General features: G+C 40.4%; 2 protein-coding genes across 4 annotated transcripts in view; one reads left to right on the top strand and one right to left on the bottom strand.

Moving 5' to 3' along the window:
- Positions 1-24,447, bottom strand: part of MED12L (mediator complex subunit 12L) — a 312,365-nt gene that overhangs the window by 83,150 nt on the left and 204,768 nt on the right. The window contains exons 16-20 of the mRNA XM_054039474.1: positions 7,181-7,328; positions 6,486-6,604; positions 5,178-5,321; positions 4,187-4,350; positions 2,638-2,769 (exon numbers count right to left, since the gene is read on the bottom strand). Coding sequence (XP_053895449.1) covers positions 2,638-2,769; positions 4,187-4,350; positions 5,178-5,321; positions 6,486-6,604; positions 7,181-7,328 — 707 coding nt within the window. The remainder of the gene's footprint in view (positions 1-2,637; positions 2,770-4,186; positions 4,351-5,177; positions 5,322-6,485; positions 6,605-7,180; positions 7,329-24,447) is intronic.
- Positions 1,093-23,578, top strand: P2RY12 (purinergic receptor P2Y12). 3 transcript variants are annotated; one of them, XM_054039477.1, is made up of 5 exons: positions 1,095-1,178; positions 2,667-2,696; positions 4,793-4,988; positions 15,186-15,507; positions 20,762-23,578. In XM_054039477.1, the coding sequence occupies exon 5, from the start codon at positions 20,785-20,787 to the stop codon at positions 21,775-21,777; it is 993 nt and encodes a 330-aa protein (XP_053895452.1). In that variant the 5' UTR covers positions 1,095-1,178; positions 2,667-2,696; positions 4,793-4,988; positions 15,186-15,507; positions 20,762-20,784; the 3' UTR covers positions 21,778-23,578. The 3 variants fall into 3 exon arrangements, with proteins under 3 accessions (XP_053895454.1, XP_053895452.1, XP_053895453.1); XM_054039478.1 differs by lacking the exon at positions 2,667-2,696; XM_054039479.1 differs by lacking the exons at positions 2,667-2,696; positions 4,793-4,988 and having other exon boundaries at positions 1,093-1,178.

The following is a 24,447-nucleotide window of genomic DNA, read 5'->3' as shown; positions in this document are numbered from 1 at the left end:
CGGCCTTTGTACCTGTGTCCACGTTTAACTTCACTGGAAGTCTACAGAACTTTGCTGTCACTCACCATCCTTCTACTTCCATACAACTCATCGTTTAGAAGGTAAAAATGTCCTCATGACTTTCACCTGAAAATCTGGCATTTATTTTTTCAATAATAGCAAAACTCCTCTCCTTGAGATAAGTAGCTTGCCATTCCTGAAAATGGGGCTTCTTATTCCACGTCTAATCATTAGTGAGCTGCTTAGAGATTGAAGACTAGATTATGTCATAAAGACCCTGTTATATGTTGGCAGGTTGGGGCCCACTTTGTAGTAGGATCCCCAGAAAGACTCAGCCAGGATTCCTCCTGGGATTTGGAGGAAGGACATGCTGCAGCCTTAGCTCTACCGTCCATTAAAAATGCAGGCTGCATGTGTTCCTCTTGAGCCTGGCCAGTTACACTGGACATGGTCCTCATCTCACTCTGCCCCTTTAAAGAATCCAGTACTGTTGGAATTGCAGCATATAGCGGTGGCTTCACTCACCAGTCGCTTTGTGGCTGGCCCTTTCACAAGTGGTGTGGGTAGAAGGGAGAAAGCTCATTACATTCCATCCCCCCAGCCATGCAGCACCAGCTACAGTCTGACCATAATCTAATAAATGCCGGAATCAGCTCAAACCTTGTTAATAGACGTAAAACCGGCTTATGGAACACATTAGCTTCCTGAAAAAGAACGTAAGTATGGTACACATACAGTGTAGAAAGAGGCTATAACCAGACAATTAGGGACTCAGATAGCATTTTCAAAAGCACTGACACCACTTAGGAGCCTAAATCCCATTGACTTTCAAATGGCCTTTTCTCTTAGGTGTTTTGGAAAATGGGACTTAGGTACTTCAAAAAATTTTATACTAAATTTATTCTACAGATTGGAACACAAAACAGAATTCTTCTTCTTTCCTAATGGTCACAATGGTAACCATATCTTAATACAATGGATTTGTAAACTGAATTTCTGACAACATGTTATGCTGAGGGAGTGGTCAGAAGATCAGACTGTGAAGAGAGAATTTAAAAAAAGGAAGCGTAGTAAACATTAGTAAAGAAAAACGTCTTGAAGCCCCAGTAGGCTTCCTTATGTCAACTGTTTAGGATGATACCAGAGAAACCACCTTTAAAACCTGAAGTCGAGAGAAGGTAAGAGCAAAATATAAAGTGAATGTTTTCTTAAATGCAGCATTTTAATATATTTTGAAATTTATTAAAAGAGGAACCAATGGTACTTGCAGTGTGGTAGAAAGCAGCTGAAAGAGTGATTGGAAGTAGTTAACTATTGTGTGTCACACACAGTAAGGCACCTTCAAAGATTATACTACTATAATGCTAGTGCCTTGTGTGCACTGCTATAGTTAAGGAACCGCCTGTATAAATTACCAGTCTTCAGAGGGTTTGTATATTAAATCAGTCATTTTTAATTACGCTGGACAGGAAAATCTGTCACACAAGTGCTGGGTGCAGATGCAGTTAGAACTCCCATGTTATTAGCATGCCATTTAAAAATATTATTATAGGACATCAATAAAATAGATTTTTTTTTTTTGTTTGTGGGATTTTTTTGGGAGGGGGGTTGTTTTGTTTTTTCTGTTGCCATTTTATATGCTCCATTAAGCTGCAGCTTTTGGAATTGAAAAATATGGGGATGGGGTTAGCAGTAGAATAAATGTATAGCTATTTTATTTAGACATATCTGTAGTAAAGAAGTTACCCTATATTTCATAATTTTTTAATAAGCAACATTGTAGAAATCCTGGTCACGTGCATTTATAAATCTATTTACAACATCTACAGGTTCTCTTACTAAGAACTCTCTCAGATAACTATGCAATACAAACCTCAAACATGAAACATGCAGATCAAAACCACAAGGATAAATGGGGAAAACATTGTGAGTAAGCTGGCTTGTAACTTTCATAATAAGCAAGTGCACAGATAAAAGGTCTTTTTCAAAATAGCCAAAAATACTGACTTTGGGGTTTCTAAAGTAAGATTCCAGTTTAGAACAAGAAACTGAAAGTTTGCAATGTAGCACCTTGCAAACCACACACACATTTTGATGTGTCTCTACCTATTTCTAATGAAAGATTTAGTAAGCGGAGTACTATAGTGGTGTCAGCTAAGCCTTCATTATTTTCAATGATGGTGTAGTTATTACAGTAGATTTACAGTACTAGTACATTATGGAGGATCTTAAATTAATGAAAACTAAACCACAATTAACAGAATTAAACTACTTTGCTAGCATTATCTCTATTCTGTATATGTGTACTTCTACCCACATAGGTCCCTCCTGCCCTGAGCTCCATGCAGATGGATCTGTGTACCACATGGAGCTCCACTGACTTCAATGGGGTGTCAGTGGGCACAGAGGTATGCCTGCTGAGCACTCAAGCAGTATCAGGACCTGTTTCAAACCTGAAACAGTCTGTGTAGGCAAAATGGTTCACAAGTAGGGCAAAGGAAAACCAGCAAGTAGAAAAGGTGCATTTTAAAGAGCAGATAAACTGAATTAATTTAATACAATATAGAAAGGCAGAAATCTGCTTGTTAGTAGTTTCTAGAGTTAATTTTAAGTTTGTAACATCTTTGTGCAACTAACCTGAAAAGGTCCCCAAATTTGCTTCTCAGGTGACTACATGACACATAGAGATCATAGAGGTAAGCTAAAATACATCTTTCTGGGGAAGAACATTCTGATGGATTAACAACATGCTTGACAACACCACATAATCTGGAAAAAAAAAAATCAGAGATTAATTCCAACTCAGACTTTTGAAAACTTATTAACTGCCCATGTTAACTTCTTGTCTTAACAACCTGTTCCACCTTGCACTTAGCTGTGACTCTCTGAGTACCTTTCCCAGACCTGAAGAAGAGCTCTGCATAAGCTTGAAAGCTTGCCCTCTCTCACCAAACAAATTTGGTCCAAGAAAAGATATTACCTCGTCCACCTTGTCTCTCTAAAACCTAATTATACATTTTAATATTATAAAATTAACATACCCATGCCAATAACTAGACAATGGTCTATGTCCATAGAAAAGTCAAAGTGAATGCATTCTCAATAGGTATAAAGGGTTTCATGTGAAGCCTATTGTCACAATTTTAAAATGAAAATAGTTAAGTGTTCATAGAATTTTACACATATGGGCCACAATCCTGCAGCGAATTACATACAAGGGAATTCCTACTGACATCAAGAGGGCTCCACACAGGCCACAGGGGTCTGCCCAAACAGAGCTCATTGCACAATCAAGGCCACGGAAAACAGATCAAAGATTTACAGCCCTGTTCCCTAATAATAATGATGCAAAAGTGTGCAACAATTACTAACCTAGCACAGCATAATCTTAATGTGCACAAAGAAGGACTAAACATTTCACATTTTAATTGGGCTTTGCACCAATGGAATTCAGTTTTCAGCTAATATCACTGTAACAGTACATGGAAGCGTACATTTCCTAGGTTATTTGGCTCTCCCTGTGTCTACAGTGATTGTCAATAAGGCACTGCTGAGGAAGACCACAGTATCCTCTGCATCAATGATTTTATACCGGGCTGGTTACCTACTTTACGCCCTTTTTTGTTGCACTTGAGAGGCCAGTGTGTTCTACGCCTACCTGTCATTATTTATGGTGTAAGCTTCTGGGGGCAAGGACTGTCCTATATGATGTTTGTATAGTGCCCAACACAGTGGAGCACTTGGAAACTTACTGTAACACAAAGCAAAAAAACACAACAGTATGCTACCTTTGAGTGAACCATTCTGTAACTACCCATAGCTAACAGGACAGATAACCACTTCAGATCTTAAAGAATATTTAAAACCAGTTTAGTTAAATCACTGCAAAAATCTGCAGAGAAATGATTGCATTGTGTATAACTCATTTAAAATAAATGTAGTTACACTGATGTAAAATCCTTATTTCAGTGTAAAAGCAGGTCATCAAGTTAGCTTAAGTCAATTCCTCAATGATTTAAGCTTAACCAAAATAAACCACTCAAACTGAATTTTTGCACTAGTTTAAATGGTTTTTAAACGATTTATATGCAATGCAATGTATACAGCTGACATATATTTGAATATATTCTTAGTTTAATTATGCACATCATAAACAAACATAGAAAAAAATACAGCAGCTACAAACCCTTCAAAAACTTGTGCAGTCTGCTCTGGATTTAAAATTAGGCAGGCATGGTAACGCCGTAAAACAGCAACAATGCACACACATAATCCTGTTGTGTAACTTCCTGCCAGGCTGGATGACTTCAGCAGTAGTTCTGCTTCCACAACACTCAGTTCATTTAATAGCTAAAGTATAAGATAAATACTGAACTGAATATCCTTGTCCAAATTAAGCTATACAAAACATTTCCAAGAATCATAAATGAGAAAAGATACTGAAACATCACACAATAATATGCTAAAATTAATTGTTATTTAATAAGTTAGAAGTCAAGAGGAAAGTATTGAAACAATACAAAAAACACACATACAAAGGATTTTTCTTCACAGCTGTAGAAAGTTTCTGGTGTCTAGACAACTGTTGCATAAGACAGAAGTGCTTTAGATTAAAATAGACATTGAAACCATATTAAATAAGACATTCTGAATTAAGATGTTCTGGAATTGCTATTTTTCAAAAACTACAGCACATTTTAAAGACAATTGGAATACATTCTCCAATTATTAAGAAAAAAATAAACGTACGGTTGCAAACAACAGGCTCTTATATAGTGTGTTTGATCCACAGATCTCCAAGGACTGCAAAAGGGAAGTTAAGTATTGGCAGCCCCATTTTACAGGTAGGGAAATTGAAGCCTGGGTAGTTACGTGATTTACACAAAGTCACACAGCACCAAACCTAGAAGAATCCAGATCTCCTAACTCCCAGGACAGTATCTTACCCATCGGACCCAGGGCCAGTCAGATAAATGTTTAATATCAAGGTAATAATTTCATATTTATAATGTGAGGGGGGAAATCTACTCTAACACCACAATGTTTATTTGTGCAGCATGTCACTGTTCTTTGTTACACAAACTACAAGCCTACTTGTTAGACACCTACCATTTATGGAAACATCACATTATAGCTTTGTCCTGACATACATAAGAACAAAGTAATCGCTTTGTTACCTGTATAGCAAAGTCAATAAGCCCATTGATATTGAGTGCTGGCTCCATAAGATCAAAGATAAGCTGTATGTGGTGAGCCAAAGGAAGATGGTATGATGTACCTGAAGCAAAGCTAGTTATTTGTTCTAGAACATTACTGGAGATCTGTGAAAATAAAAACCATCTGTGTATTAAAACATTTCTCTTCCTAAATATTAACACTTCTAACATCAATTTAGGGAAATGATTTTCAATAACTGTTTACTAAAGCATCAGATAACAAAAGCACCTTACGACATGTCAATGCTCTAGTAACTGATAACTGAGCAGAGGTTTTTTATTTACTGGTTTACTACAATATATATTCAATTCTGACCCAGTTTTGTGTTCTATGCCAGCAAAAACAAGACTAAAAATGTGTTAATTTGCTTTGTGGCCTAAATGGATCAACTTATTCTTAATTTTTGCAATTACAAGATTTTTAAATCTATTGAATTTATGCCCACTTTTCTTTTATGATTTGTTTTCGGTGCCGATCTCAAAAATATATTTAAAGGAAACGTTACTGGCATTAATGGCATTTTTATAGTGATAATCAGCACTAATCACTTTATCACTAAATGTTGAAAGTCTATGTTGACAAACTAGAATGTTTTGAATGGAAACAAATTTGCAGCTCTTGATAAAAGTCTCTCTGTGGAAAGCCCACGTGTAATTTAAAACAATTCACACATTATTTGTGTTTTGTAGTTATTTACTAAAGTAGCTTTGATAGCAGAAGCAAAAATAAGCTAAAAATGTTTAAATTCTACAAAAAAATTAAATCAAGTGAAGATTTAATCTCTCTCTTTCTCTAGCTCTCTCTCTCACACACGCATGTTAAACAGAAACATGGAAAAGATTTCACCATCTTTCATGAAAAAAAAGTTAATGATAATTTGCACCCTAGACCAATGAGTGGCACACTGCACAAAACTGATGAACTGAAAAGAAGCATTTAATTTAGTAATGAGCAATAAATACAACACAATTAATAATTTATGCATAGAGATAGCTGAATATTATAGCAATAGTTCCAAATATTTCATACGTACTGTATAATATTCATGACATTAGTAATAGCTTCGCTAACATCTTGCCAATACAAAATAAACAATTTGGAGAAGGTATTTAAAAATACTGAGGCAGCATTCCACTTGCTTTTAAAGTACTAGTGCATTAAAAATTAATACTATGTATGGATCAGATTTTTTTATTATATCATTTTCTTCCTACTTGATATGTAAACAGCGCAACTTAAATGGCTACAATGTTATGCAAAGGTAGTACCTGAGATGTCACCTGATGTTGATCAAAATAGGACAGTTGCTGCAGTTTTGTGAACACAGTCTCCAGAGTTGGAAATGCTTCTTGTTTGTTCTTCCTGGCTTTTTGCCCTTCATCCCCAACTTAATAGATAAAACATTATTTTGGTCATTTTATATTTAACAGAACCCACGTAATTTTGCATTTTTACTGCTTCAAAGACAAAATAAAAAAAAATGTAAATGCTTGGTTCTATAGGACCACATAAAACACCATTCACACCAGTTTTCCACTGCTCTTAGAAAAAAAACATTTCACAGCATATAACATGATACAACTTCAGGGGGAAACATTTTAAAGTCATTCAAGTGTAGCAAGGACCGAAAATATTTAAACAATTTTCCTAAAATGGTAGTAAACATAAATCTTTCCAGGCTGACATATTGTATTCCAGATTTTATCCTGAACATAATTTTGACAGCCAAGTTATTAATATGGATAGAGAGACAGAGTTGAAATGACTTTAACTGTACTGGTGCAGTTATAAGGCAGATCTAGTCTAGGTATTTCATGCTGTAGGTGTAGTACCAGTATTTGGTTGATTGATTATGAAGGAAAGAAAATCAAATTATATGATACATTTGCATGGCTCTAACCAGAACTCTCTCTACACAGTCCCTACATTATGTATTACAGACTCTGGAAAGCTCAGTATTTACCCCCCATTTCAGTAGTACTTTTCTTATTCAGGATTTTCAGGATATCTTTGGTAATCTTCTTCAGTTGATGCCTTGCCTCATCACGCTCTTTGCCAACACCATAAAGAAGAATCATGCGCTGGTTACATTCATGACTAGAAGATTCATCCTGAGAAACAAGCAAAGCAAGCAAATAAAACAACTTTCATTTTCTCTTGTTGATTGCTATTAAGGAGTAAGAAGAGACAATTAATTCTCTTTCCAACACTAAGTACAACCTGGATTTACTTACATAGTACAGATTAATTTTGCCAAGGTTGGAGATGCCAGGTGCATAGCATTTTTGAAACTCAAATCACTTAAACACAGATGCATAAATATGAACTTTTCAGTATTCACTTTAGCCCTTGCCAACTCTCCCTATTCACCCTCTCCCATACTGAGCAGCAAGATCTCAAAAGCAAAAACAAGCCCTAATGAACCTGTGACCCAAGAACCTATTGATGCCAACTGGCAAATGGCACAGGGATCCCCTGGATTCACCAAAAGGGATCATGTAAGATCTCTACAGAAACGTGTGTCATGTGGGTCATCATAATCATTGTGAGATGTATGTACAGAAAATACGTGAGTAGTTATGTATATATGGTGAAAATTACATTGTATAGGCCTGATAGTTAAAGGCAGGTCACTCAAAAGTAGCATGCTTTGAGATAAACTTCTCCAGACAGAAGATGGGAGACATTTATCTCCCTGGTGGACCATTTTGTATTGTGTGTCTTACAATGGAAGTCTATTAGCATCAGAGGTGCTGATTCCGCGGGTGCTCCGGGTCTGGAGCACCCACAGGGAAAAATTAGCGGGTGCTCCACACCCACTCGCAGCCAAGCGCCCCCCTCCTCGCTTCCTTCTCCCCGCCCCCAGCACGCCGTGTCCCTGCTCCTTCCCCTACCCCTCTTTCCCAGTGCTTCCCGCACCCCCACCGCCTAACAGCTCTTTGGAGGTGCTTAGGACTTTCTGGGAGGGAGGGGGAGAAGCGGGGACGTGGCATGCTCAGGGTAGGAGGTGGAAAAGAGACAGGGCAGGGGCGGGAACTTGGGGGAAGGGAGCAGTACAGGGGCGAGAAGAGGAGGAGCCAGGGGCGGGGGGGACTGAGCATCCACCTTGCCGGAGGGAAAGTCAGCGCCTATGATTAGCATACTGAGTCAAATGCTAATGAACAACTTCAGAAGGAAATTAACAGGAAGAGGTAAACAACAGGAGATTGGGGGGCATCCTGGTTTCAGGTGAAGATCAAAAGTCTGGTCTGGCATACCTTGAGATGTAGAGAGACGCCCTGGCATCCTTCAATCTGTGATGACAAGCTGCTAACAGGCTTGCTATTATGCAAGGAGGATATCAGCCAGCCTAGTTGAAAATGCTGGGAAAAGTATTTCGGACAAGCTAACTTGTAGGAGATAGAGGAATGCCTTGTGAGTTAAGTTTAGGCTCTAGAAACAGATTTTTATTATAATTTTATTTTATTTGTAACCATTTGCTTCCAATATTTTTACTTTCCATACTTTCCATGTATGTACACACACACACTATATGTGAAGTTGAGTAGTGATCCTGATTGAATCTTGTAACGTGATGTGTACTATTCATTTGGGAACAGCAAATTTGAGATTTCTGTTAGTGTTCAGTGGATTAGAGGCTGGGCACTCAAGAGGGATCCTCAGAAGACTCGGGGGTTGATGTGTGCCTATCGCTAACCTGTGGAGAGAGAGCAAGTCCTGTGGAGGCCTGGAAGGGAGTGTTTGTGTTGCCACAGGCTGGTGGCATCATAGAATCATAGAATATTAGGGTTGGAAGAGACCTCAGGAGCTCATCTAGTCCAACCCCCTGCTCAAAGCAGGACCAACACCAACTAAACCATCCCAGCCAGGGCTTTGTAAAGCTGGGCCTTAAAAACCTCTAAGGATGGAGATTCCACCACCTCCCTAGGTAACCCATGCCAGTGCTTCACCACCCTCCTAGTGAAATAGTGTTTCCTAATATCCAACCTAGACCTCCCTCACTGCAACTTGAGACCACTGCTCCTTGTTCTGTCATCTGTCACCACCGATAAAAGCTTAGCTCCATCCTCTTTGGAACCCCCCTTCAGGTAGTTGAAGGCTGCTATCAAATCCCCCCTCACTCTTCTCTTCTGCAGACTAAGTAACCCCAGTTCTCCCAGCCTCTCCTCGTAAGTCATGTGCCCCAGCCCCCTAATAATTTTCATTGCCCTCTGCTGGACTCTCTCCAATTTGTCCACATCCCTTCTGTAGTGGGGGGACCAAAACTGTACACAATACTCCAGGTGTGGCCTCACCAGTGCCGAATAAAGGGGAATAATCACTTCCCTTGATCTGCTGGCAATGCTCCTACTAATACTGCTCACTATGCCATTGGCCTTCTTGGCAACAAGGCACACTGCAGACTCATATCCAGCTTCTCGTCCACTGTAATCCCCATCCTTTTCTGCAGAACTGCTGCTTAGCCAGTCGGTCCCCAGCCTGTAGCAGTTCATGGGATTCTTCCTTCCTAAGTGCAGGACTCTGCACTTGTCCTTGTAGAACCTCATCAGATTTCTTTTGGCCCAATTCTCCAATTTGTCTAGGTCACTCTAGACCCTATCCTCCAGCCTATCTACCTCTCCCCCCAGCTTAGTGTCATCTGCGAACTTGCTGAGGGTGCAATTCATCCCATCATCCAGATCATTAATAAAGATGTTGAACAAAACCGGTCCCATGACCGACCCCTGGGGCACTCCGCTTGATACCAGCTGCCAACTAGACATCGAGCCGTTGATCACTACCCATAGAGCCTGACAATCTAGCCAGCTTTCTATCCACCTTATAGTCCAGTCATCCAATCCATACTTCTTTAACTTGCTGGCAAACATACTGTGGGAGACTGTATCAAAAGCTTTGCTAAAGTCAAGATATATCACATCCACCACTTTCCCCATGTCCACAGAGCCAGTTATCTCCTCATAGAAGGCAATCAGGTTGGTCAGGCATGACTTGCCCTTGGTGAATCCATGTTGACTGTTACTGATCACCTTCCTCTCCTCCAAGTGCTTCAAAATTGATTCCTTGAGGACCTGCTCCATGATTTTGCTGGGGACTGAAGTGAGGCTGACCAGTCTGTAGTTCTCTTTCTTCCCTTTTTTAAATTTAGGCACTATATTTGCCTTTTTCCAATCGTCCGGGACCTCCCCTCATTGCCAAGAATTTTCAAAGATAATGGCCAATGGCTCTGCAATCACATCAGCCAACTCCCTCAGCATCCTTGGATGCATTAGATCTGGACCCATGGACTTGTGCATGTCCAGCTTTTCTAAATAGTCCTTAACCTGTTCTTTCACCACTGAGGGCTGCTCACCTCCTCCCCATACTGTGTTGCCCAGTGCAGCAGTCTGGGAGCAGACCTTGTCTGTGAAGACTGAGGCAAAAAAAGCATTGAGTACTTCAGCTTTTTCCATGTTTCAGAGTAGCAGCCGTGTTAGTCTGTATCCGCAAAAAGAACAGGAGTACTTGTGGCATCCGAAGAAGTGGGCTGTAGTCCACGAAAGCTTATGCTCTAATAAATTTGTTAGTCTCTAAGGTGCCACAAGTACTCCTGAGCTTTTTCCATATCATCTGTCATTATGTGACACTATGCATCAGGGAGATGGTCCACAGCAAGCACAGACAAGACTTCTTCATGCTAAGTGCAGGTGGTAGTGAAGTGCCTCACGACCCTGGGTACCACAGGGAAGCATCAGAGCATTTGTGCCTCCTCAATAACACTTGGTCAGCATCTGGACAAACTTTGCACTGGTGCCTGTGCCACAGACTCTTACAATCACCCTGTAAGAAGATGTGACTCAGATTCTCCACCACACCAAACTGTTTTATATCAGTTAGGACTGCAGTGAGCAGTACTAATACAGACATTTCCTTCTGTATCGATACAACAAAGATAAAAGATTTAAGCTTCTTGTCCAGAAACCAGCACAAATATGGTTCTAATAGCCATTGATACAACTGAAAAAACACATAAATCCAGTGATAAATCAGTGCAATACGACTTCATCCTTTAAGCTACAACACATTCCATAGAAAGTGCATGTGCTTTAGGATCCTCTCCAAACAATCTAACATGAGTTTACAGGAATGGTCTATTAGTGCATTTTAGAGGAAATGCCATTTGAAACAGGAAAAGTCCTTGGTGGGCAACGTTCCAAAGAAATAATCTGATTAAAGAAGCAGCATGAGCGAAAGGAAAGCACACGGGCCTGGAAACGAACCCTAGCATTCCCACTTACTTGCTTCATGGTTGCAGGCAAGTCACTTCACCTCTTTTAGCCTCAATTCTCCCATCCATAAAAAGGGGATACAGTGACTTTCCTACCACATAGGGTGTTGTGCGTATTATCATTTGTACAGTGTGCTGAAGTGAAGTGCAGTGCTCAGAGAAAATTATATGAATGATCATTGAAACACACACACAAAGCAGACCTGTTCATTCTATGCAGACATCCTTCATTTATAACCCTGTTGGCCTGGTCTGTTTCAAATGCATACTGCAACAAAATGTCTTAAAAGCAGCATTTCAACAGCTGTTTAGCAGACTGGTTCAATATCACCACTCATCACATTTTAATAATTGCCTAGAAGAGCAGATTCCTCCAGAACAGTGCTGTGCTGGAATAACTTTTCCCTCATTATTCAGAACTGCAGAAAGTTCAAATAATACATACTTTACTTGGACTGTCATTTGCTTCTATTATAATGATTTAATATGCTTTCATAGAATCCTTTTGTTAAATACACAGATCTGTCGAACAATTCTTACCGTAGTGATTTTATCTAAGATAAGGTGAAATAACAGTTTTTCAAAACAAAAAAGATTTATCTAAAGCCCAACACAAGTGGGTAAGAGATCCACAGGATTCTGGGACCAATCTATATAGAATATGTCTACACAAGCTGCCATTCACACCCTGTCTGCAACGTACCCACAGGAGCTACATTAGCTACAAACATATCTTGGCATGTGTTTCCTAGACAAACCAGTATCAACTTCTTTTTGCGATCAGTGAAAAATGTACATGGTAGAGAAAAGTTGAGAGAAAGATGAAACATCTCAGTTTCTTCTCCACACATCTGAGCACTGAAACAAAGCTTATGTGAAGGAAGTCATTGGTGAACTTACTGTTTACTGTATTCTGCAGATATTTACTCAGTGAATCCACATTCTGCATGTCAGAGAAAGAAAATAAGTCTAAACGCAGCACATAAGCCCCCAGGACATTTCACTGTAATCATTGACCACTCCAGAATTTTGGAGAATCAAATCAGATTCCGTTACAAAAATTAAAGAAAATCTAAATCATGTAGGGTTTTGTAAGACTGTCATAGCCTGGGTCAACTGCCCTCAGCTGGGCCGTTGGATTTGGACAGACAGGCTGGGGACTTTATGCTTTTATGCTCTCCTTTGGTCTCGGTAGGCTCAGAGCACTGTCTCCTTCTTCATCCTTCCTGGGTAAGAATGCCATACACTCACATCCAAGACACTCAGTTTATTAATTCCAATCTGTATTTGAACCACACACGTCTTGCAATTACAATCACTATTAAAGCAGGAAACGGCAGACATGCAGAAAAAGACAATGGCCAGTTATCTTCTCCTGGGACATAGAAAGATCATGTTGGATTTCTCCTATGGAGTGCCACCTATCCCTCATAATTTACCACATTTTATACACATGTAAATTACATATTCATGAATACTCTTTAAATCACCATTAAGAATTATGTATATTGTGTGTCTTATGCCACTCATTACAATATATATATGCGTAAACTTCAATTGCCTTGATTTTGTTGTCCTTGCTATTTTCATGTTATTTTTCTTTCCTAATTGATTTATTACTGACTATGCACTGATGATACATGCTTGATCTGACCACTTTTACCCTTTACGTGATTTACAGACTTGTTTTTCTCTAATTGGCTTTTGGCAGCACATTTTGTGTACCCATTGTTCTCCAGTTAAAGCACATGGTCAAAATATCATCTTTGTCCCATACAGCAGCAGCTGTAAACAAGTTTACTTAATAATAAGGTCACTCAGGGCACGTCTTCACTACCTGCCGGATCGGCGGGTAGCAATCGATCTATTGGGGATCGACTTATCGCGTCTAGCGAAGACGTGATCAAATTGATCCCCGATGGCTCTGCTGTCGACTCCGGAAATCCACCGCGGCAAGAGGCGGAAGCAGAGTCGACGGCGGCGCGGCAGCGGTCGACTCGCCGCCGTCCTCACAGCCAGGTAAGTCGACCTAAAATTCACGTATAGTAAATTCAGCTATTCACATAGCTGAAGTTGCGTATCTTAGGTCCACAACCCCCGCCCCACCACGTAGTGTAGATCTAGCCTAAGGCAACAATCATGTCAAAACTAGACCAAAGCCAGCCAATCAGTACAATTATCCAAACCTATTCATTTAGAAATGACTCATGTCAATTCCCAATAGCCTCTAGGCCCACTCCCTAGGCATAGGCACTCTGGCACCCCGCTTGGGAGTCAGGCCACATGATCCAACTGCCCTAAATGCCAAGCCCAATGCTGAATCCATCCCCCAAAAGGCTCCCCAGTAGCAAACCTTCCCAGACCTCCAGCCTTGTGGGCACTCTGATTTATAGTTTACCGCTTCAGGATCAAGTGATAATCAAAGTAAATTAACGGACCTTGCAAAAAGATTTCTAAAACAATCATTCTTTACTTTATACAGCACAAGAGAGATACAGATCTGTGGCAAAAAAAGGAACTGCTATACACAATTCCCCAGCTCAATTTCCTTACCACTCTTGAGCATTTGGGGGGATTTGGTCAGAGCCCTCTAGGAAATCCAAGATCCTTCCTCTCCCCCTGAACAGCTTTGCCTTCTGGTTCTGGTCTCTTCTCTCAAATACCTAGAGAGAGAGGCCTTGGCTACAGCCGTGGCAGCGCTGTGAAGCGCGAGTGTAGTCGCGCCGCCAGCGCTGCGTGAGCGCTGTATATACTCCACCTCTCCGAGGGGAGTAGCTTGCAGCCCTGCGAGCGAGCGTGCAGCGCTGCAGGCTCTGATTACACTGGCACTTTACAGCGCTGCACTCGCTGCACTCGGGGGGGGTGTTTTTTCACACCCCTGAGCGCAGCAAGTGCAGCGCTGTGAATTGCCAGTGTAGCCAAGGCCAGAGACTTCTTTTTATTGACTTCAAGTCACCCGGGCAAAACTCTGACAGGTAATCAAAGTTCCCTGTCAGGCACCTTGGTGTTTGATCACCAAACACCTGGAGTGAAGGTTTGAAAAACTGCTTTGCCCTGGGCAGTAGCTCTCTCTTTGTCCAAGGATGCTTCCATTTGAATGGACGACAATCAAGACTTAAAGAACTTTCATTGTTAACTCTCTGCTAGGTGCAAAAATTTCTTTTGACACCTCTTGTGTGTTCCAGCTCAACAACTAGGGTACAGAGCCATGCTGAAGTCACAGAACAGATTTGTAATCAAAACGGTGCTCAGAAAACAAACTGGAGTTTGTAGTTTGCTATAGATCTAGAGAGAGTTCATAATATCAAACAGAATTCACAGCTTGTAAGTAGACAGGTTCCCCCAAACTGTTACAAAGACGAGTTTAGCTTGTTTTTCACAAACTTGTATTTTTATTGTTTTTCAAAATCTGTATTTATTAATCCTAATCCTCAGTGGCAATATAACAAAATGGCAATATAACCATAGTGTCATTTATGTTACTACTGTACAAATCAATTTTTAACTGAGGCTCATTCTTAAAGTTTCAAAATGTAAATTATTAAATAAGCAGAAACAGAACTGGGAAAATGATATGAAATATTTTATATATTAACAAACATTTTCTGTAGTTTTCACAAAGTATTTCAACAGATTGTAAGCAGAAGGTTAATGTCTCTTTTTTTTTTAAAAAAAAACCAAGTCTCTTTTCCCCCTTTTACAGGAAATAAAAGCAGACGCATCAAGGCTGTCACCTGGAATTTGAAACTGTCTGCACAGCTAAGACACACAAGTTTCAAACTGGAGAGCAGTGTCTTTCCAAGTACTAAAGCTGGGATGTACAGCTTCCTTCTCTCTCTCTCCCTCTCTCTCTGTTGATCTGAAGGATTTTTACTGAAATAAGCTACTAAACTTTTGAGTCTCAAGCTTGGAAAAAGGAAAGAAAATCAGAAGGGAAAAGGAACAGCAAATGATGATCTGCCAGCAATATTAACTTCCCATCACAGGAAAGACCTAATATTTCAGCATTTTTCTACGGTTGTAAGGTAATTTTCTCTCTCAACATATTCTTTTCTGCTCCTCAAGCTTATGTAATAGCCATTTAATTACAATTGATATGTGCAGCTAAAAATATATTTACATTTTAAAATACATGGTGTTTCATAAATTCCTGTCATACAATCATTTAGATGGAAATACAAGTGAGCACCTTTTAATAATGAAGGTATCAGAGAGATGTACATATCATTTGATAACTCAGAGCATCTAATGTTATTTATAACCCCCCCACACACACACACTCCTACTGGGATAATATTGAAGTATAGTAATTTTTATAATTGTATCACTGAAGGGCTTGAAGTGTACTGCTCAGTTAGAACTTTGCTCTTGCAACCTTCCTTATATGGTTTTTTACCCTTCTTTCCAAACGTCTTTGGATTACATAGTAGACCATTTGGATCATACCTTTGTACTAATTGCTAGGAAATCCAATGTTCTTAATTTTGTAAACAGATAAACCAACTACCAAAACAAAGCAGTACTTCATTAATTTATTTGACAAGTGCACTTTAATTCTTAGTGATAACAGTTCATAGTACATTACTAAATATTGTGAAGTTTGAACAAACATGAGTCCAAGCTACAGGACACTGCCAACACAGCTTAAGCTTTGCAGAAAAGTGGGGAGAGACAGCCATTTGTACACATATTATGAAGTACACACTTTATCAACGAGCAAATTAGTGAGGTTCTAATTTTTTCTGATGGACACAGATCACAGATGTTTTTGTTTGTGACAATAAGATAATATGCAATTTTTAAAATAAAGTTGCATCATATTCAGTTATTTGAAAGGATCTGTTGGTAAATATTTTGACATCTCAAACTAAATTTTGTTTAAATTTTTTTGTTTTGTTTATAACACGCTGTTAGCTGTAATTAAAACAAATGATTCATAGCAGCATTTCCCATCCTATGTCCTATCTTACCATTCTTCCCTTTTGGCACAGCAAAACTATTTGGGCCTCCTTACAAAGACTAAGGAAAGCAATGTACAATTAATAAGTAGTAAATAATAGTAATACTACTTTACACTTTTGTAGCACTTTGCATTTCAGGATCTCAAAGCACTTTAACATGCTTGCCTTTTTGGTCTTAAATATCAACAGCTGGGAGTCAAGTCCAGAGACTAATGACCTGGTTGTGCAATCAGCATGGCTTTCACATTTAAGGTCTGAGATAGTTGGTCCTTGGTCACATGCAAAGTATGACACCATTTCCTGTTTGGGGCTAAGGAAGGGATTTTCCCTAATGGTGGATCTGCCATGCTTTATGCGGTTTGTGCTTTCCTGTGGGATCACCGTTTGAGGAGTTGGACCTGTTTACTTTAAGAAGCTTTTGGTCTGACAGCTGGCTGGGGATCACCGACAATGGAGTATGCAAAAGGGTGCTGAGCAATGCCTCAAGATTTTCATTTCATGTTATTGTGACAACCGAAAGGCAGGACAGGAGTCCCTGGCAGCGTGGGGTCTTCATGCTTTGTCCCAAAACCTGAAGTAGAGTTTGGTACTTGAGGTGGGACAGCGACATATATGGGGAGGCAAACCTTATAGGACACAGGTTCAAAGTATATCCCTGCCCCCATGTGAGTGCTCAAGTCTCCCTCAGAAAATGGACTCTTAGGGGACTTGCAGTTGGGGTACCACACCTCCTGGTGCCTAAAGGTTTAAGGCCCACAGCAATAATAGGTGACTGCAGGGACTTATGAGGGGTTTTTAACAGATTGCCTGACTGTGGGGCCCATGCAGCAGCAAAACATTTTTCCTGCAATTTTTCCTCCCCCCAAGCACTGCAGCTCAGCAGTTGGTGTGAGAGTTGGAAGGTGCCTCAGTGTGTTAGCCAGTTAGTTGGCTGGATAGAGTACTGAGGACAGGAAGCAGTTCTAGAGATGCCTCCTGCCCCAAATCACAGCTGGAGTCCCCTCCTACCTTCTTGCCGAAGCTGATGGGGGAAGGTAGAATCTGAAGCCAGTTTACAGTGACAAAGCTGGGGCAGAGCTGATCCTCGCCCACCCACTCCTGTCCATGGGCGGCAGCAACCAGCAGGAGAGATGATCCAAAAATTTCTCCTCCTTCCCTCCCTCCCTCCGTCTGCCCTCGGAAGGGAAAGCCTCTAGTGGCTGTAGCATGACTAAAGAGAGAGACAAGTCAAAGCATAGGAAGACAGGGGACCTTTAGAAGAGACACAAAGTGAGATCAAGAGACAGCACAGAGAGGTGATCAGCAAGAAGGGGCAGCAGCAAGAGAGACATCACAGGAGGAGTGGGGGGAGGGAAAAGAACAACAGAGGGAGACTGGGGCAACAATATGCAAGGGTTAGGGGCAACAGGGAAGGGAAATAAAAATAATCAGGCCGGGGATAGGTCCATAGCTGCCTAAAAGTCCTAGGATGGAGGACTCAGGTAGGAGAGAAAAAAAGGTTAGTAGATAATTTACTGAGCACTGTATATGGTTTCCTTTTAGCAGCTAATCCAATTATCACCACTACTAAATTTGTAGCCAAAAGCAACTAATATAAGCAATCCCATTCCTGTATTTAAAAAAATGGGAAGAACATTTTCCTTCCCCCATTTGAAAAGATCACTATACAGGCAAAAAATGAAACGATAGCCCTGTATTTCCCCTGCATTCATCGTTAGTGCTGTTGAGAGTTTAGGGTTACCATATTTAAAAAAATAAAAAAGAGGACACTCCACGGGGCCCTGGCCCTGCCCCTTTCCCACCCCCGGCCCTGCCCCAACTTCACCCCTTCCCCAAAGTCCCCGCCCTAACTCCCCCTCCTCCTTCCCAGCCACACGAAAAGGGCTGCCCGAGCACTACCAGCTTCACGGTTTGCCGGGCAGCCCCCAGACCCTGTGCCCCTGGCCGGCACTTCCCCAGCGCAGCTGGAGCCAGGGAGGGGAAGTGCCCAGCCAGGGGTGCAGGGTCTGGGGGCTGCCCGGCAAACCGTGAAGCCGGTAGCGCTTGGGCTTCGGACAGCCCCCATGCCTCCGGACCCTGCGCCGCCGGAGCACAGCAGCTGGAGCCCGGGAGGGGAAGTGCCCGGACAGCAGCTGGGGTCCGGAGGCATGGGGGCTGCCCCCATGCCTCCAGACCTTGTGCCCCCGGCCGGGCACTTCCCCTCCCGGGCTCCGGCTGCTGTGCTCCTCCCCTGACTCTTCGGCTCTGTTTAAGAGCCGAGCTGCCCGAGCACTCCGGCTTCGGGCAGCCCCCTTGCCTCCGGACCCCGAGCTGCCAGCCGGGCACTTCCCCTCCCGGGCTCCAGCTGCTCTGCTCCGGCGGCGCAGGGTCCAGAGGCAAGGGGGCTGCCCGAAGCCGGTAGCACCCGGGCAGCTCGGCTCTCAAACAGAGCCGAAGAGTCAGGGGAGGAGCACAGCAGCCGGAGCCCGGGAGGGGAAGTGCCCGGCCGGGGGCACAAGGTCTGTATTTTCCTGGACATGTTCAGCTGTTTGGCAATTCCCCCCAGAGAGGGGTTTGATTACCAAAAAGCCGGACACGTCTGGGAAAAACCGGACGTATGGTAACCCTATGTGAGTTAGCAGTTGTGGCCAAAGGCCTATAATCCACACAGTGTGGAGTGCATTATTGCTGTCATCCACAAGGTGGTATTTGCAATGCACAGATACAGTAGTTGGTTAGAGTTTGCTTAGAAATTCCCCACAGAACATAAGTACTAGGAAACCATTTGGAAAGATCAAGCATCTCCAAAAGGAATAATCCGTGGGGCATATTCAGAGAGGAGACTCTTGGTGCATCGTACGCCTTCTTCTGGCCCCCAACCCTCTGTCTGAGTGCCAGACTAGTTTAGTCTCAACATCCATTTAGAGGAGAGGAAAACAAGGTTGTAAGAGAGCTTAAATTCCTTACCCTTCACCCTATCTAAATTTAAACTTTCTTTTACTTTTGCCTTGCTTCTTGAAACTCAAGCTTCTCCAACTTACCAATGTCTAAGAGTCTAACTGAGTCTAACAGTGCCTATCTCTGTCTGAACTGATCATGGTTGAAATTACTCTACATTATTTTAAGAAAAAGTCTCTGAATTTAACCCTGTATCTGCAGATCTGTCATCCATGGTGTGGTGATAAATACACAAGACATTATGCTAGCATAAAACCCAACAACATTCATATACATAGAAAAACCAGAATACAATGTGGGTAGATTGATTTAAATCACTAGTTTTAGCTATGATTTAAATCAGCAAGCAGGAAACCTTGATTTAAATAATTGATTTTAAGCATATTTTGCATTTGTACTATTTTCCTAAAGAAAGAATGATTCTCATTAGTTGGTAACCATTAAAATATGTTGATTTTCAACTAAATATAACCTTTATACTAAATTTGGTGCTTCTTTTTGCTAATCAAGAGGGTCTGTATATCTTTACACGTTTATTTAAACAATTATACAGTGAACTTACATTATTCAGATTAATTTTTTACATTTTTATGTTAGAAAATGGTGGATGATTCATTTCTTATTTACTAGATTAATTTTTTGTGATTTGTGTCAGTCTCTATTTGGGTGGAAATTCAAATGCAGCATTTTTTGAATTAAATGAAACTACCTTAAACATGCTGGATACATAACTTTTTTCTTTATCAAAACATGTTCTGCATTTAGAACTAACTGCTTTATTAAACAAAGGAAGTATTATCTATAGTTACTGAATTGGACTGATTGTTTCTTTCAAGATTTTAGAGCTAATAGATTTCATCCTTTTACACTTAGCTTTTATTAATAGATTGGAATAAGAAAACAAGCTTTCCTACTTTTTCAACTCCCAATAGGCTTCTTAACTTTGAATGAATTAGTCCTTGAACTGAACTAGCTGAATAAACTGAAATGAAAAAGATATCCTTTCTGTACCTGCAGAAGATGCTACTGCTGTAAAATGCTAGGTTAGCACTTCAACAAACTCGGGGTACAGGTGCTTAGCCAGTGACTTCCACTAGTTCAGTGATTTGACTTGTTATCAAATATGGCAGCAAATATGTTCTGCTTAATATAATTTTTTAAATTTAATTTAAATGAGTTTAATTATAATAGGTTTATGCCTTAACATAAGTTGTCAATTTCAAAATTAATGTAAATAGGTTACATTAAAAAAAACCCACTGTATTTTAATTTAAAAATCCAATTAAAAAATTATATCAGTGCTGTTTATGCACCCTGAATAAAATGAATGCTGCAGTTCTCTGCCTGATAAATGATAACCCTGCATCTTTTGTTTTAACAGGGAGAAAAGATATTGAAGTACAAATGAATGCCAAATACAACTTCAGCTATCCTGGAAATGAAAGCAACTGCAACAGTGATAACAAAATCAGTCAAGTTCTCTTTCCCTTGCTCTACACTGTTCTCTTTTTCGTGGGCATTGTCATGAATGGCCTGGCGATGCGGGTGTTTTTTCAAATCTCCAGTAAATCTAATTTCATCATCTTCCTTAAGAACACAGTCATTTCTGACATCCTCATGATCCTGACCTTTCCATTCAAAATTCTCAGTGATGCAAAAATGGTGCCTTGGGCACTGAGGGGATTTGTATGCCAGGTCTCACAGGTCATATTTTACTTCACCATGTACATTAGTATTTTGTTTCTGGGTCTAATAACTATTGATCGCTATCAGAAAACTGCCAGACCATTTAAAACATCAAGCACTAGCAGCCTGTTAGGCGCTAAGATTCTGTCCACGGTAATATGGATATTAATGTTTATTCTGTCACTACCTAACATGATTCTGACAAACAAAAAACCCACGCGTAAAACGGTGAAGAAATGTGCTCACTTGAAATCAGAGTTTGGATTAGTATGGCATGAAATTGTGAACTACATTTGCCAGTTTATCTTCTGGGTTAATTTGGTCATCATTGTTGTGTGTTACATACTCATAACTAAAGAACTGTACAAATCATATAAAAGAACAAGATGCACGGGGAAGGTGTCCAGAAAACCTGTAAATATTAAGGTATTTATCATTATTGCAGTGTTCTTTGTTTGTTTTGTGCCATTCCATTTTACTAGAATTCCCTACACCTTGAGCCAAACAAGAGATGTTTTTCAATGCTCTGCTCAGAACATATTGTTCTATATAAAAGAGAGCACCCTCTGGTTGACATCTTTAAATGCATGCCTAGATCCATTCATATATTTTTTCCTTTGTAAGTCCTTTAGAAAATCCTTGATAAACATGTTGCACAAACGCATTAAGGAGCAGAACAATGGAGATGATAATGATGAGACACCAATGTAAGGCTACAAAATTGGGTCAATAGCAAATAATATAGGTATTTACATGCTTAATAATAATAAATACCCAGGTCTTACTCCCAATAAAATCAATGGTTAACTCCCACTTACTTCTCTGGGAACTGAATCTGTGTTATTTGAATCTAAGTTCTATGACAGAAGCACTCACATACTGGAACAGAGGAATTACTGGTTATTGACCCAATGCAGCAAAGTGGTTAAATGTATGCTTAGTTACACACTAGTAGTCTCACGAAAGTCAGTGGGAATACTCATGTGCTTGAGTTTTAAGCACATGTTGGATCCAGGCCTATATGCTTATTAAAACAATTATAAAGAAATAAAAAAGCTTTTTAGTCATAGAATACTATAGATGAATTTATGAACTGTGAGGGCTCAGCAGAGAAATGGTGAAATCCTGGCTCCCTTGAAGTTGATGACAAAGCACACTGACTTCAAGTGGGAGCCAGGATTTCACCCAAACCAATTAAAATCTGAAAAAATGCAACTAAAGAAAATACCAATAAGCCAGTAATTTTTTAAAAAAAAGAAAGCTATCACCTTGCATCCAAATGCCAAACTACTAAGTATGGGGGAGCGGGGGAGGCTATTTACGTGTGCTGAATTAGCAGAATGAACATTTCACTTCTGGCATCATACATTTGCATTTTTTAAGTTGCTGACCATTTTATTAATAACTGTATAGTAAGAAATAACGTATTTTAAGCAAATCTAATTAGACTGAAGTTAAACCTTTGAGTACCCCAGAATACATTCTGAAAGACCAACCAAAGAACCATGGTTTTAGGGTGACCAATATATAAATGGAATTTGACCATTTTCAATAAAACGAATTTTATACAATAGTCCCTGGATTTCATGGGATAGAAGCACTGAAAGAGTTAAATCAATTATGAGAGTTAACGTCAGCTTTTGTTTTCATTATACTAAATTTCTAGCTATGCTTTTTAGTTACAGCTATTACGCATTTTTAGTTTGGAAAATGGGGAAATCAGGAATGCAATTTTCAATAACAATTGTGTACATAATTCTGACTGCAGATAGCCCTAGGCTGCCATAAACAACCACTGGCAGACTTATTGCTATTATAACTACTAACCAGACTAAGTCTGAAAAATCTTTCACTGACATGTAAGGCTCTGATCCTATGAACAGATATTACCTTCTGTATACTTTCTATCACCCCTGGAAGCACACACAGGAGTAACTGTTCATAGGATGGAGGCCAAACACTTTATAACTTGTTAAAATATTCTTCACTTGTATATAAATATAGTACTGAACTTGTAATACATGTTTTATGGTTTATTCTGTTGATCCACTAAATCATAACAACCGTAATTATAAATACACCTAGAAGGATTAGATTTTTATCATTCAACATCAATTTCACCATAAACATACAAAATGATGAGCAAATATTTTCATTGATAATCAAAATATGCATACAGGCAAAGTAAGATTTTATGGGCAAAATCCAGTGATTTAGGTTTTTGAATTAGGCATGTTACAAATGGACTAGCAAATGAATAGTAAAAACTGGTATGATTTGTTGATTTAAAGATATTTGCATTGTATAATTTGACATGTGCTGTTGACAATTTTTGTTTTAATAGATTTAAAGCTAACTTGTTGAATCTCAATGTCTACTACCATTACATTGTCTGACGCCCCCCAATTCCCTGTAACTGTGAAAATTTAAATAGATAAATATCAGAAAAGATACTTAAAAATATTCATCAATATTATCTGCTGAAATTGTAATAAAAACTGAATTCTGCCAAGCCTAATTATAAAGTGTAGTTACTAATAGTTTAAGTGATGTCTTAATTTCCCCTCCCTCTAGTTGTACAATGAAATTCAGAAGAAAATATGGGTAGCTCTTTGGAGAGGGGGATGTATCATTTACTTTAGTTTACTATTCTTAGATGGATCTGGTAGTTCAAGTTACTTTCTGAAACTCCAGATTTCTCAATGATCTGTTAAACAACATTTATTTCCACTTTTGCATGCACACCTGTGTTCTCTCGAAGCTGCGTGGTCACATGGCTGCCCAGGACCGCACACTTGATTAGCAGAGCCGCACACATCTGGCAGTGTGTGTTCAAGTGCCCCTCTCCCACACTGCTTTGCAGCCACATTGCTCCTGCAGCTGCTCCCAGGATGGGGATCCTCCTGCTGGCTGTGCAGAGCGGGGCATAGGGTGCTGACATCAGGTTGTCCCCTGTTCCCCACCCCTGTACCCCATCTCCACAGAGCAGGGGAGAGGGGACAGGGCTCAGGACTCGCAACACCTCTGAGGTCTGAATGAGCCTTCCAGGTGGTAAGTGAGTGCCTTAAAGAGACAGAGCACAGTCTCTCAGAGACTTCCCCAGCAGCCAGCACAATCTCTCTCTCACACTCACACACACACACACACACATACACACAGCCTCTCCCCCTCCCACCTGCCAACATACCCCATCTCCGCAGAGCCGGGGGAGGGGGCACATGGCTCAGGAGCAGGCCAGCTTTCAGTGAGTGCCTTCTCTCAGAAACTTCCCCAGCAGCCAGCACACACACACAGGCCCTGTCTACACTGGCAAGTTTCTGCACAGTAAAGCAGCTTTAAGCACTGTAACTCCCGAGGTGTACACACTGTCAAGCCACTAAG

Source organism: Malaclemys terrapin, chromosome 9 (genome assembly GCF_027887155.1).
Source record: "Malaclemys terrapin pileata isolate rMalTer1 chromosome 9, rMalTer1.hap1, whole genome shotgun sequence".
NCBI lineage: Eukaryota > Metazoa > Chordata > Testudines > Emydidae > Malaclemys > Malaclemys terrapin.
This window is presented reverse-complemented; position numbering and strand designations above follow the sequence as displayed.